The sequence below is a fragment of the Urocitellus parryii genome, chromosome 4 (genome assembly GCF_045843805.1).
Source record: "Urocitellus parryii isolate mUroPar1 chromosome 4, mUroPar1.hap1, whole genome shotgun sequence".
In the NCBI taxonomy this organism is placed as follows: Eukaryota; Metazoa; Chordata; class Mammalia; order Rodentia; family Sciuridae; genus Urocitellus; species Urocitellus parryii.
The window spans coordinates 45,746,544-45,761,928 of record NC_135534.1 but is presented as its reverse complement, the minus strand read 5'-3'; the positions used below and the strand labels follow the sequence as shown (position 1 = coordinate 45,761,928).

Genomic DNA, 15,385 nt, shown 5'->3' with positions numbered 1-15,385 from the left:
TTGGTGTATGTTCTTCCTTTTTCTATTTTAAAGGTTTTATATGTGCAAAATATAGAAAAACATACAGATAAAGTATAATATGTCCATAATTTCCCGTTTTCACAATTATCTATAACACAAAAGTGAGAAACCAAATGCCATTTAAAAAAAAAATTTTTTTAAAGAGAGAATTTTAATATTTATTTATTTAGTTAGTTAATTTTCAGCAGACACAACATCTTTGTTTGTATGTGGTGCTGAGGATTGAACCCAGGCCGCACGCATGCTAGGCGAGCGCGCTACCGCTTGAGCCACATTCCCAGCCCCTAAAAAAATTTTTTAGTTGTAGATGGACACAATACCTTTATTTTATTTATTTATCTTTATGTGGTGCTGAGGATTGAACCCAGTACCTCACACATATGAGATAAGCACTACCACTGATCTACAACCCCAGCCTCCCAAATGACGTTTTTTACTATAACCTCATTCAACTCTGATCCTAAAATTCTACAACTTTCTGGGTACATATAAATATATTACAAACCATTCTTTCATAAAATTTTTAGTTATAAGTGACAGTATACTGTACATCTATCTGCCTAACCCAATATATAGAGATAAGCAAAGGTTTATTTTGTTTTAATGATAGTATCTCGTATTAGAGCAAGGATAAAACAAGATTGGTGCCCTTCTACACTCATTGCTATTGATAGCAGAAAACCAACATTTTGTTTACTTTTTTGAAGGCCAATTTGACAATATAGAAGAAATCCTTTAAAATATTTAAAAATTTTCACCCAATAATTCTACTCCTAGGAGATTATCATTAGAAAATTTTTAAATATATATATTATATATAAGTATATTCATCATTAAATTTCTTGTAATATGGCAATTTTGAAATGTATTATGTAAATATCTTCATGCTGGATCATCAAAGAACCATTAAAAACCATGTACTTTGAAAAGATAAACATGGGAGAAATGTTCAATATAATGATTAATGAAAAATGGAGAATACAAAACTGCATAATGTGAGGACTTGCAAAACATAAATAAGCTACAATTATATATCAATAAAGATGAAGTTTAAAACCTCATACTCAAGTCATGGATGTAATTCAGTGGTACAGCACTTGCCTAACATGTACTGGAGTCAGTCCCCAGCACTATAAAACAAAAACACAAAACAACAACAAAAAAATTATTGCTCAATTAAAACAAAGCATGTCACAGAAGATTACATATGGTATGATTCAAACATACATAAAGGTTAAAAACAGGCAAAATCACAAATAAATATATATATTATATAAAAATCTTTAATAGGGTGGGGGTAGGAATAAGTCTCCAACATCCTGCTAGAAGCTTTTCATGTGCTTTCTCAATTAGCAAACAGCTATAAAAAGACAAGGGGTAAATGACAGCTGGCTCCTGGACCTAGAGACAGCAGCTTTGTATAGGCTGTTGTCATCTGTATTCTGGGACTTGGCTGATCCTAGAGAACTCAATTTTAAATTACTTTAAAGATCATATGAAGAATGTAATTGAAGTAAATACAGTAGTATGCTTATTTTTACTATCAGAATCAAAGGCAAATATTCAGAAAAAATAAAAACTTTGAAGAAAATCCAAATTGATCTTACATGGCTCCAGTTTTGGAGATAGGGCAAGTATATTCTGCCTTGTGCATCCACATGTTTTCCAATGGAAATTCCCATATTTGCAGTTGGCTTCAAGAAGCAAATGGGGGGAGCAAAAGGGTGAGAATCCAAAATCCAGAAACGGATTGGTATGTTATATGTATGACCTATTTGAGATAAAATAAGCAAAAATAAGAAGCATATACATCATATTTATGATACAACAAGGTGGCATTTTTAAGAAATAGGTAGTTAAGTCAAGTTTACATACAAAGGATTAAAATAAATCAAGATCCATCTCCCTCATTTCATGCACATTGGAAATATGTTCCTGTTAAAGCACTAACATAACATGAGGAAATTAAGACAATGGCCAGCTCATCCAATTTAATTCAATCAATATTTACAGGTTCTACTATACAAGAAGTTTGGGATACATCTTTTCTATGTAATTTTCTTTGTCCAACCAAAACAGATATTGTACCTTCCTTGAAAGGTATTGGATATCTCTCTTTGTATTTATTCTATACTGAGATTATTCACTTACCAGGCTGTATTTATTACATTGTAAACTTCTAGAAAGAATTCATGTTTCATTCATTTCTATATCCCCAGCACCAAGTACAGTATATAACATACTACCTGCTTAATAAATGGTTCTTATGAATCAGAATGAACAAATGAAAAAAATTAATGAATGACTAACTGGAGTTTGATATTTGCCCTCAATGAGCTAAAAAATTGCAGATATAATAACCCATACGCTGAGTTAGACATATAGAACATAGAGCTGAAAATAATCTTAAGAGTCACCTTACCCAGTGATTCTTAAATTTTAGTGAACATAAGAATTATCTGAAGAACTTGGAAAATATGCATATTCTTGGAACTTATCTCCAGAGATTGAGATTTATTTAGACATGGGATCAGGCCCCAAAGTGTGTGCGTTTTAAATAATATCCATGTCCACACATACATACTCCAAAGATTTTGATGCAAATGGCCTATGCATTTGTTGGAAAACTAAAAAAACAAAAACCCCAAAACCAAACAAACAAAAAAACATCCCTTTTGCAGTATTCTTTATAGAAGGAGAAAGGTCTGTAAATGATAACTACAATGAGATTTTTTAAAAAAAAATCTACTTAATTGGTCATGGAGCACAGCTCAATAGTACAGAGCTTGCTTAGCATCAATAAGGCCCTGGGTTCAACTCCCAGCACTTGGATTAAAGAAAATCAACTATTTAATACAAGGGGGAAGCTGGGTACAATGGTTCATGCCTGTAATCCCAGCAACTTGGGAGGCTAAGGGCAGGAGGATCAAAGCCAGCTTCAGCAATTTAGCAAGGCCCTGAGCAACTCAGTGGACTCTTGTCTCTAAATAAAATACAAAAAAACTGGGGATGTGGCTCAGTGGTTAAGTGCCCCTGGGTTCAATCTCTCCTTCATCCCCCGACTCCGCCACTCAAAAGGGTGAGATAGATACTTGAACATATGCTCTTCCAACATAGAACATGTCTACCAAGAGCCAAATAACCCTTACTGCCTTAGTTGCCAGAAAGCTCAAAGCTAAACTCAGTGTAAGTGAAAACTAAACTTAGACTAGAAATCTAATAAATTACCTTAGCCAGCGTAGAACATTATTATATCTCAATATTTATTCCTGTATTCTTTTTTATTGATTTTATTATTTTTTAAAAATTTATTCCTGTTTTCATAGTCCTATTGCAGATATCTTTCACTGTACTTGAACATGCTGCTCAGGACAAGAATGGCTACTTTCACTTATTACCAGCTATGCATTAAAACAAACTGAATTCCTATCCATTTCCTGAATGCCTACCCAGTGCCAAAGGAAATATCAATGGTGAAACATACACAGAGGAAGAACAAAATATGAATGTACCTCTTGGTCATCATAGAGGAAGAGGGTAATTAAGGAATTATGATCGTCTAGGAGCTACAAGTACCAACCTTGAAAGAAGTCTCCCAAAATTGTCTTTTGGGAAATATATTCCCTTCTTACAATGCTGAACCCTTTCCAGAGACAGTAAGCTCCACTGTTCTGTCCTTATTTGGTTTCCATTTCCTTCTCTGTTCAGTGCACCTCCTCTTTCAAATGCCACTAAGCTCATTTATTCCTAAACCCTTTAATCAGTAATCAAGTAAACTAACTCAATCATTCCACAAGTATTTACTGAATTTCTAATAACCACAGCACTGTACATTAGTACTTTGGGATATTTTTCTTATTGTGATGATTTGCATTTTAAAATTATTAATTTTTTAATGATGGAATTTTGGGTGCCACTTCAGAGAAATATTTTGGAACTAAAGCTTCGTTGCTGTTATTCAAAGCACATATATAAGCAACCTCCCATGATACTAAAAGGTTAGCCATTTTGAACAGAGTAGGTCTAGACAAACAACAGTTAACTATAGAAGTTAGTGATTTTTTTTCCTTTTCTTTTTGGGCAAATACTTAACTATTTTAGCCTGTCAGGTCATCCTAAAATGTTTACCCCTGTGTTTCAAAAACACTGGAGTCTGTATAACAGTACCAAGTGGTTTTAGGTAAATCACTTGAGCAGACTAAGATTCAGTTTCACCTATGGAATGGGAACAATGCTACAGCATATAAAAGGAGGAGGAGGAGAGGAAAAAAACAAACAAAAAACACAAGAGTTATAAGGAGAAGAAGGTGAGATTCCTGTATTTTCTTATGGAAAACAGAAATCACTCATCCCAAGGGCAGATCCATGTCTGTCTAAATTCTCTTTTCATTGTTTTTTCTTCTTCCTTTTTTTTTTTTTTTTCATAATGAGATATTGAACTCAGGAACTCTGTACCACAGGATTTTCATGTCCCTAGCCTCTTTTAAGATTTTTTTTTTTTTTTGAGACAGGGTCTTGCTAAATTGCTGAGGCTAGCCTCAAACCTGCAATCCTCCTGCCTCAGTTTCCCCAGTTGCTGGCATTACAGGTATGTACCATCACCCCTAGCTATCTTGATCTGTTTTGTAACCCAGAACCTACTAGAGTCATGGGCACATAGTTGACAATAAATAATTGTTGAATTAAAGTTTAATTTATGGCTGGGGTTGTGACTCAAGTGGTAGAGTGCTCACCTAACACATGTGAGGCACTGGGTTTGATCCTCAGCATCACATAAAAATGAAATAAAGATATTGTATCTACTTAAAACTGAAAAATAAATATTAAAAAAAAAAAGTTTAATCTAGGTCTTCCTTGACTAGGACAGAATCCTGTCAGATCCAGTAAGGTTCTAAATAGATCTCTTATGTGGAAATACTTTGAGAATGTTATGGTATAAACAAATGTAAGTTTGTGTAAGTTTAAATGAACTGCTCTTTTAGAAAACTCCCACATTTTCTTTCTTCCCATACTTACCCTGATACATCACAGGAATAGTACCAGTAAAATTCAGCAGGTCTTTCTGGGAACTATCTTTAAAAACTGGAAGAAAAAAAGTGCCAAAATGTAAAATCAGAAGTAGAAAGAATTATATTAAAGTATATAAATGCACATCCACATACATCCACAATCTCTAAACACCCGGATCAGTACATATATGACAATAAGGGGATAATCACTAGATATTGTTTACTTAGCAGTGAGGGCAACTGAAAAAAAAACACAGAACTTTGATACTAAAATCCCAAGTTCTAGACCCACCTCCCCTCTTAGAGGCCTGTGTGACTTTTAGCTACTTTAATCTCTCTGATCTTCAGTTTTATCATCTATAAAATAAAGATATCTGCATCATGAAGCTGTCATAAGGCTCATGTAAGATGTGAAAACCCGTAATAAGAATCAAAGTATTATAAAATGTAGGGATGGATGGGCACAGTGGTGCATACCTGTAGTCCCACAACTCAGGGGGCTGAGGAAGATTGCAACTTCGAGGCAGCCTCAGCAACTCAGCCCCTAAACAATTTAGTGAAAGCCTGTCTCAAAATAAAAAAGGACTGGGGATGTAGCTCAGTGGTAAAATGTCCCTGGGTTTAATATCCAGTGCCAAAAACAAACATTAAATTTTATTATTTAAAGTAATAAATTAAATAATTGTCACATGTAACAAGTCAGTTATAATCACTTTTATAATCAATGTTAGCTTTACTTTTCAAAGCAACCTTTTAGAAAAATCAATAATTATCTCTCTTAGTTTCTTTAAATCCATTATTCTCAACCTTTTTTCAATATTTACGTCCCTGAAATTTCAACTTTCCCATCAATAACTGGGACACGTGAAGAATCAATGTCCTAATCTCAGGACTAAATACCAAGACCACTCTCTAGGGTTTCAAACAATCAAACTGCACTGGAAAGCAATCCTTTTAACATCTCAATAGTAACTGTACTATTTCCATAGAGGAAGAAAAAATTCTAGATAGATTTTGATGACTTATAAGAAAAGGGAAAGAGGAGAATAGGAAGAGTAGCAGAATACAATAGACACTAATATGGCTGTATGTATAAACGTGGCTGTAAAACCAATGTGATACTGCAATCTGTACACGTGGAAAAAAAAAAAGAATTCATACCCCACTTGAATCAAATGTATGATATGTCAAGATCATTGTAATGTTTTGAGCAACTAATAAAAAAATTAAAAAAAAAAAAAAAAGAAAAGGGAAAGAGAAAACCAGGCTCTCTTAGTCTGTTTTGACTGCTATACCAAACTACTATAAACTGGGAAGCTTCTAAAGAACAAAATTTATTTCTCACAATTCTAGAGGTTGGGAAATCCAAAATCAAGGTGCTGGCAGATTTGGTTTCTGGGGAAAACCTGCTTCTTGATTCACAGACAGCAGTCTTTTTACTGTGCCCATATATAAGGGAAGGGCAAGAGTCTTTCTCAGGCTGCTTTTAATAAGGGCACTAATCCTATTTATGAGGACTTTTGCAAAGAGCCTACTAAAGGCCCCACCTCCTAATGCTATCACCTGGTGATCAGAACTTAACATATGAATTGGGGGGGTTACAAACATTTAGACTATAACACAGGCTGTCAGAAAACTCAAGGACAAGACAGTATGTAAGTACAAATGTAACCATGAACTATATAAGTGAAAGTAACAATGGGTGAAGGCATCAATCCATGAAAAACTAAAATGAAAAGAGGAATGGAACAGGGATTATTACTCAAGGACACAGAATAATCTAGAAATGCATTAGAGGAAATGTGTGAATATTCATTCTTCAAATTATTAAATGTGATTAAAATAGGGCCTCTGAGAAGGTTCAATTATCCTGCATTATTGGGGTAGGTCTAATCTAATCACATTGGTCCTTAAAATCAGAGAACCTCTACCAGCTGCAGTTAGAGGGAGATTTGCCTACGGAAGAATGCTGGCTTTGCAACATTGCTGGCTTTGAAGATGGAGAAAGGAGACCAAGAGTCAGGGAATTTGGGTTACCTCTAGAAACTGAAAAAGGGAAAGAAAAAGTAGCCCCCACCCACATTGTTCACGAAGGAAAAAGGACCTGCTGACTCATTTATTGGAACTCAGTTAAACTTATAAGCTACAGAAAATCTTAATGGACTTCTAGCCTACAAACCGTAATATAGTAAACTTGTGTTTTTTAAAAACCAGTAAGTTTTAATTTGTTATAGTAGCAATAAAAATATAACACACAGGTACAGTGGTGCACAGCTGTAATCCCAGTGACTTGGGAGGCTGAGGTGGAAGAATCAAAAGTTCATGGCCAGCCTCAGCAACTTATCAAGGCCCTAAGTAATTTATTTTAGCAAGACTCTAAGCAACTTAGGGAGATCTCTTCTCAAACTGAAAAATAAAAAGGGTTGGGGATGTAGCTCAGTGGTAAAGTACCCCTGGGTTCAATCCCCAGTACCAACCATTCCTCCACCTCATCCCCCAAAAAAACCTCAAAGCTAGGCCTATGGGCAATTCTGTAATCCCAGCAATCCAGAGGCTGGTTTTGGCAGAAGGATCCCAAATTGGAGGCCAACCTTGACAGCTTAACAAGACCCTTTCTCAAAGGGCTGGGGATGTGGCTCAGTGGTAAAGTGCTCCTGGATCCAATCCCCAGTTTTTGGGGGCGGAAAACTAATACAAAATAATATTGAATTAACTTAAATTTCCTCAGACCTCAAATCACAAGTGGTTAAAAATCAGAAAAAGAAATTAAAAATTATGATTTTTACTGTTCTTTAGGATCAAGAAATTAATAGTTCAAAGAAGGCAGCAAAAATTAGAGAATATTATTCTTACCGTAGGTATCCATGGAATATTTGAAATGTGGGAAAAACATATTTACATTCTTTAGTTCTTCCACAGTTAGATCCCTGAACTTGTACTGAGAAGAAAAAAATGAGCATGGAATAAAAATTAATCTATGAGTAAGAAAACAATTACAACTAACACTTAACTGAACATTTACTACACACTACGCCCTAGAACATTATAAACATGAATGCTGATCCAGTCATGACCCTAAGAAGTAGTTGGGCTTACAACTGCTCTTTTTCCCTGCCTTTTCTTTTGCAGTACTGTGGATTAAACCCAGGGGCACTTTACCACTAAGCTACATCCCAGCCCTTTTTATTTTTTGTTTTGAGATAGGGTCTTGGTAAATTGCCAAGGCTGGTGTCTAGGGATTCTCTTGCAGCAGCCTCCCAAATCACTGGGATTACAGGTGTGCACCAATGCACCCAGCACAACTGCTCTATTTTATAGAAGAAAGGGAAATCTAGAGAAGTAAAGTAATTTGCTGAGTCAGATAGCAAGTAAAATATTGAAGCCAGAGCTCAAAGCCGGGACTTGGGCCTTTAATTACTAAATCAAACCGCTTCCAAATATCTTCTGAAGTCTAAAAGAGATAGGGCAGAAAGAATTACCTATCACCACTATTCAAGATCCAGTTGTCAGCCAGGCAGAATATCACATGCCTATAATCCCAGCAACTCGGGAGTCTGAGGGAGGAGGATTAGAAATCCCAGGCTAGCCTGGGTGATTTAGAAAGACCCTGTTTCAAAATAAAAAGGGCTAGAGATACAGCTCAGAGGTAAAGTGCTCCTGGGTTCATTCTCCTGTACTGCAAGATCCACTTCTCTTTTCTGAATACTTCATTCACTTGAGACATGATTTCGCATCCCATACTTCTTGACCTGCATCCTGGGTTTCAAGGGAAAACAAGCCAGCATGATATCACATGTTTGTAATCCCAGCAATTTAGGAGGCTAAGGCAGGAGGATCGCAAATTCATGGCCAGCCTGACTTAAAAGGGGCCCTGTCTCAAAATAAAAAGAAATGGAGATCTAGCTTAGTGGTAAAGCACCCCAGTGTTCAATCTCTGATATCAAATATAAAAGAAAACAAAACAAAAACAAAGGGAAAACAAACGCATGCAAGCATTTACTGTTATGTTAAGTGAACTACCTCCTCATTTATGAAGAAGTCCTCCCAGAAATACTATCTTGGTTACCTTGTGGGCAAAATCATTTCATTTCTTTGAACTTATTCTGCAAAGAGAAATAATACCCACTCCTGAGACTTGTGAAAGGATTAAGTGAAAGGAAAAAAGAGAGGATATATTAATATTCTGTAAATAAAATACTTAGAAATAAATTCAACATGGTACAAAATTGAAACACAAAACCTTGTTGAAAGAAATAAAATAGACCTATATAAATAGAAAGACATCCCATGTTTGTGGATTAGATTATTATTAAAATGGCAATATTCTCCAACAGATTCAACACAATCCCTATCAAAATGTAAGCTAGCTTTTTAAAATAAAAATTTGCAAACTGATTCTAAAATGCATATGGAAATTTAAGGGGCTCAGAATGGTCAAATCAGTCTTGAAAAAGAACAAGAAAGCTGAAGGACTCATGGTCTTATCAAGATAGGCTATAATCCAAATGAGACAGTAACAAGCATTGGAGAAGATATGGAGAAATCAGAACTTCCATACAAATATACCTCTGCTAGTGATAAAATGGTGTTGCTACTTTAGAAAAGCAGTGAGAACTGCTCTTCAAAATATTAAATATTGAGTTATCAAATGATCCAGAAATTCCACTCCTAGGTATGTACCCAAGAAAAATGTAACCATATCCACATAAATAATGGAATATAATTGATCATACCAGCTTCATTCATAATAGCAAAAACAATCCAAATGCCCATCAACTGATGGATTTATCCAATAAAATGTGTCATATTCATAAAGTGGAATACTCAGTCATTAAAGGAACAAAGTACTGATACATGGATGAACCTTGAAAACATTATGCTAAGCGAAGGAAATCCAGTGCAAAAGATCAAACATCATATGATCTATGTATATGAAATATTCAGATTAGTCAAATCCACAGAAACTGAAAATAGATTAGTGGATGTTTAGGATTGGGGGAGATTGAGAGAAAATGGGGAATGACTGTTAATGGATCTTGTTTCTTCTCTGAGCCTTAAATTTTTCATTAGTAAAAAAGATCTCTAGCAGTTACAGGGTTTTGGGTCTAATGTCTAGGTCTTTGATGCACTTTGAGTTGACTTTTGTGCAGGGTGAAAGATAGGAGTTAAATTTCATTCTTCTACATATTGATTTCCAGTTTTCCCAGCACTGGTTGTTAAAAAGACTCTCTTTTCTCCACTGTATGTTTATGGTGCTTTTGTCTAGTATCAAGAAAACTGTATATATGTGGGTGTATCTTTATGTCTTGTATTCTATTGATCTTCATGCCTGTTATGGTGCCAATATCATGCTATTTTTGTTACTATAGCTCTGAAGAATAATTTGAGGTCCAGTATTGTGACGCCTCCTGCTTCACTCTTTTTGCTAAGGATTGCTCTGGCTATACTGGGTTCTTTCATTTTTCTAAATTAATTTCAGAACTTCCTTTTCTAGTTCTGTGAAGAATGTCATTGGAATTTTGATGGGGACTGTGTTGCATCAGTGTAGTACTTTTGGTACTGTAGCCATTTTAACAATATTAATTTTACCTAACAACATGGGAAGGCTTCCTATCTTTTAAGGTCTTCTTCAATTTCTTTCTTTATGTTCTATAGTTTTCACTGTGGAGATCCTTCACTCTTGTGTTAGATTGATTCCCAAGAGGTTTTGTTTTGTTTTGTTTTGTTTTTTTAGGTTTTTGTGAAGGGGGGATTATTTTCCTAATTTCTTTTTCGGCAGATTCCTCATTGGAGTACAGAAATGCGACTGATTTATGAGTGTTGACCTTGTATCCTGTTACTTTGCTGAATTCATTTATGAGCTCTAGAATTCTTTTGGTGGAGTTTTTTGGATCTTCTAAATATAGGATCATGTTTGTCAGCAAACAGAGAAAATTGAACTCTTTTTTTTCTATTTGTATCCTTTTCATTTCCTTCTCTGCCTGAATTTCAAGGACTATCTTGAATAGCAGTGGTGAAAGTGGGTATTCTTTTCTTGTTCCTATTTTTAGAGGAAATACTTTCAGTTTTTCTCTATTCAGTATGAGGTTGGCCTTAGGTTTATCATTTATAGTCTTTAGAATGTTGAGGTAAATTCTTTCTATGCCTCATTTCTCTAGTGTTTTAAACACGAATGGATTCTGTACTTTGTCAAATGCTTTTTCTGCATCTACTTAGGTAATTATGTGATTCTTGAGGTTGATATGTTTATGTGGTGAATTACATTTACTGATTACCATATGTTGAACCAACCTTGCATCCCTGGGATGAAACCCAAAATTAGACCAGAAACCCTGCAGCTGCTAAAGATGTAGGCCCAACACTCCAGTATGTTGGCACAGGAACTGACTTCCTTAACAAGACTCCTAAAGTGTAAGAAATAAAATTAAAAATCAATAAGTGGGATTGTGTCATATTGAAAAGCTTCTGAACAGCAAAGGTAACAAAAGCATGAAAAGAGAGCCTAGAGAATTGTAGAAGATTTTTGCCGCCTATTCCTCAGATAGGACATTAACATTCAAAATATACAACAGCCATCTACTCCTCAGATAGGACATTAACATTCAAAATATACAACAAACTAAAAAAGTAACACAAAAAAATAAATAAATAAATAAAGGGACAAAATAACTAAACAAATACTTCTCAAAAGGAGAAATACAAATGGTCAACAAAATATGAAAAAATGTTCAACATCTCCAGCAATTAGGAAATTCAACTCAAAACTATCTCACTCAAGTCAGAATTGCAGTTATCAAGAATAATAAATGTTGGCAAGGATGTAAGGAAAAAGATGCACTCATACATTGCTGGTGGGACTGCAAACTGGTGCACGGGAAAGCAGTATGGAGATTCCTCTAAAAACCTGGAATGGAACCACTATTTGCCCCAGTTAGCCCACTCCTCAGTATATACCCAAAGGACTTAAAATCAGCATACTACTATGATGCAGTCATATCAATTCACAAGAGCCAAGCTATGGAACAAACCTAGGTGCCTTTCAGCAAATGAATGGATAAAGAAAATGTGGAACATATACACAATGGAAAATTACTCAGTCATAAAGAAGAATGGAACTATGGCATTTGCCAGTAAATGGATGGATCTAGAGACTATCGTGCTAAGTAAAATAAGCCAATCCCTAAAAATCAAGGCAAATGTCCTCTCAGATATGTGGATGCTAACACACAATAAGGTGAGGGTAGAGAACAGAAGTTCATTGGATTAGACAAAGGGGAATGAAGGGAAGGAAGTAAGGAGGAGAGTAGGAAAAAGACAGTATAATGAATCAGACATAACTTTCCTATGTTCAGTATGAATATACGTGACCAGTGAAACTTCATATCATGTACAATCACAAGAATGAGATCCTAATTAGAATAAGTTATATTCCATGTATGTATGTCAAAATGCACTCTACTGTCATGTATATCTAAAAAAAACAAATAAAAAAGTGAAAAAAAGAATACAAATAACAATGTTGGTGAGGATGTGGGGAAAAAGGTATACTCATACACTGTTGATGGGAGAACAAATTAGTGCAACCACTCTGGAAGCATTATGGAGATTCTTTAGAAAACTAGTAATGGAACCAGCAATATGAACCAGCTATCCCACTCCTTGGTATATATCCCAAAGATTTAAAATCAGCATACTGCAGTGTTGCAGCCACATCAATGTTTTAGCAATTTTTAAAAGTCCTAGGTTGAATGTTTTCTCTGATATGCAGAAGGGAATTCAAAATGAGGGATCAGAGAGAGATTTAAAAAGAAAAGGAAAAGAGAAAAAATAAAAAGGGAGAAGGAATTTCATCAAAATGAGGAAATATTAGAATAGATGAAGGGGATTGAAAGAAGAAAAGGGAAGAACAGTGGAATGTGAAAAGGAAAAGGGAAGAACAGTGAAATGAATCTGACCGAACTTTTACATATGCATGCATGGATGTGGCACAGTGGGTCCCAGCATTGGGTATATCCACAGGACACTAATTAAAAAAAAAAAAAAAAGTAAACCATAAATAGTTTAAAGAGAGATTTCTGGAGTGGAGGGAAGACAGGGGAAGGCAGTGCTGGGGACTGAATTGGAGTGGGTTGTATTACATGCTTTTGTGATTATGTCAGGGTGTCCTCTGGTGTTGTATATGACTAAAAAGAATTTTTTTAATTTTAAAAAGATATAGCTTGGCCAGGCTTGGTGGCACGTGCCTGAATACCAGTGGCTCAGGAGGCTGAGGCAGGATTGCAAGTTTGAAGCTAGCCTAAGCAAAAGCGAGGAGCTAAGCAACTCAGTGAGACCCTGTCTCTAAAGAAAATACACAATTGGGCTGGGGATGTGGCTCAGTGATTGAGTGACCCTGAGTTCAATCCCCAGTATCAAGAAAAAAAAAAAAAAAGATATAACTTAACTGCCTATCAGCTTCTTCAATAGTATGCATGAATATCTCATAATTAACATGTAAAAATGAGATATTAAAAAAATATGAATGCAAATAGTAAGTAGAGGCAGGAAATTATCAGTCAACATAAAGCATATCCAAATTACAGAAAGGCCTTCTTGAGGAGCTGAGTCTAATAATAATAATAATAATAAATTCCTCTATTCTACTTCCACCCTTAAGAAAATCTTTGTCTCTATTTTCCTTTGTTCCAGTTCAACCAAAGCTTTTTTTTTTTTTTTTTTTTTTTTTAAACAATTCTTCCCATAGAGGACATTGATCATCCTCCCCACATTAACACTTGGTAGTACCAGGCATGGTGTTGTACCCTTATAATTCCAGCTACTGCAGAGGCCTAGGCAGGAGGATCCCAAGTTAGAGGTCAACCAGGGCAACTTAGCCAGACTCTGTCTTAAAATAAAAAGTAAAAAGAAGCCAGCTGTGGTGGCTCTCCTGTAATTCCTGCAACCTGAGAGTCTGAAGCAGGAGCCTCATGGTAAGTTTTGAGGCCAACCTCAGCGACTTGGCTTGGTCCTAAAACAACTTAGAAAGACCCTGTCTCAAAAATAAAAAGTAAAAAGGACTGGGGATGTGGCCCAATGGTCAAAATCCCCTGGGTTCAATTCCCAGTACCCCAAAAGAATAAATAAACAAAAAAGGGCTAGGGAAGTAGCTCGGCGTTAAAGCGCCTTGGGTTCAATCCTCCAGTATGGGGGAGGAAGGGAACCAACCAAACAGAATAACTTGGTAGACTGGTTCTTTTAATTTAACATTCTTCAAAGAGGGGACAGAAAGGGTAGTAATTTTAAGAATGATGATACTTCTCTTCCTACAAGATTTACATCTTTCACAATAAATAAACTCATTCAAATCAATTATATAAATAATTTTAGTCTTGAGGCTTCAAAACCTCCCAGAGGTGTGCAAAATGCCCCCGCAAAAGAGAAGTCAGGCAGGTTCAACAAAATAGCTTATGTGTATGACTTCTGCACAGGGAAATATTAAGAATCACTTAAGGAGGAAACTCCTGAAAATGAGAATTTTCTCAGACTGCTAACTGGTGGGGTCTAAGAGGTCAGAGGTGCCTTTAATCTTCTCACTGGAAACTCACACTAGTCAGGCACCAGATTTATGGATCACTCCTCCCATCCTCAACCTTTCAATATTAAAAGGATCTTTCCTGGGCTCTGTCTTCATACTTGTATCTACTCAGGTCTATCATTCAGCTATTCAGCATCTATGCTGCTGTCAGGCATAGCGCTAGGTGAAGGGCATACAGAAAAGCGCAGTGCCTGCCTTCAAAAGAGCTCACAACAGTAGAAAAAATTGTAAATAATTACTCCACAAAGTGGTAACATGTTTTTGAAAGCAGATGAGAGGAAGAAGTAAGTCAGACTTCCAGCAGTGCCTGAGTCTTAAAAAGGATGAGGAAAAAGAGCAGGCCATTTCAGCAAAAAGGCGTGATCACAGGGACAGTGTGTGCTGGGGCTGTTTGAGGCCAGCAAAGACCGTGGCTGAGAAGCACTCTTGCGGGTAGAAACTGGGGAGCAGTGAGTAGAGCGAAAGCCCAGGCCTCGGTGGGGCAAGGTGGCCTCAGATCCCGTGGCCTCCCAGGGGTCGCTGCTCACAGCCGGCTTCAGACCAGTGGGTCTCAGCTCCAAACCGAGTAACGCGAGGCGCGGCAGCCCGTTCAGGGGCGGTGACACCCTCCCTCCCGATCCCCGCGTCCCAGACTCAGCCCAGCAGGCTGCTCACACCTTGCCTAGCAGCCGTCTCACACTCTCGCAGTCGAACTCCATCTCTAGCCAGATCCCGGAGCACGGTTCTAGGACCCCAGCCCCAGTACCTTCTTCCGCAACCTCTCCAAGACGGAAGCCGCGGA

At 36.5% G+C, this 15,385-nt stretch overlaps 1 protein-coding gene across 8 annotated transcripts in view; it reads right to left on the bottom strand.

Moving 5' to 3' along the window:
- The window catches only part of Uevld (UEV and lactate/malate dehyrogenase domains), a 40,014-nt gene extending 24,629 nt beyond the window's left edge, over positions 1–15,385 (bottom strand). For 4 of the 8 annotated variants that reach the window (XM_026414494.2, XM_026414496.2, XM_026414498.2 and 1 more), the window contains exons 1-4: positions 15,261–15,377; positions 7,884–7,968; positions 5,038–5,103; positions 1,629–1,792 (exon numbers count right to left, since the gene is read on the bottom strand). In XM_026414494.2, coding sequence (XP_026270279.1) covers positions 1,629–1,792; positions 5,038–5,103; positions 7,884–7,968; positions 15,261–15,302 — 357 coding nt within the window. In that variant the 5' untranslated portion in view covers positions 15,303–15,377. Of the gene's footprint in view, positions 1–1,085; positions 1,152–1,628; positions 1,793–5,037; positions 5,104–7,883; positions 7,969–9,050; positions 9,134–15,260 lie in introns of those variants that run through there. The other 4 variants (XM_077797513.1, XM_026414495.2, XM_026414497.2 and 1 more) reach the window with 4 other exon arrangements.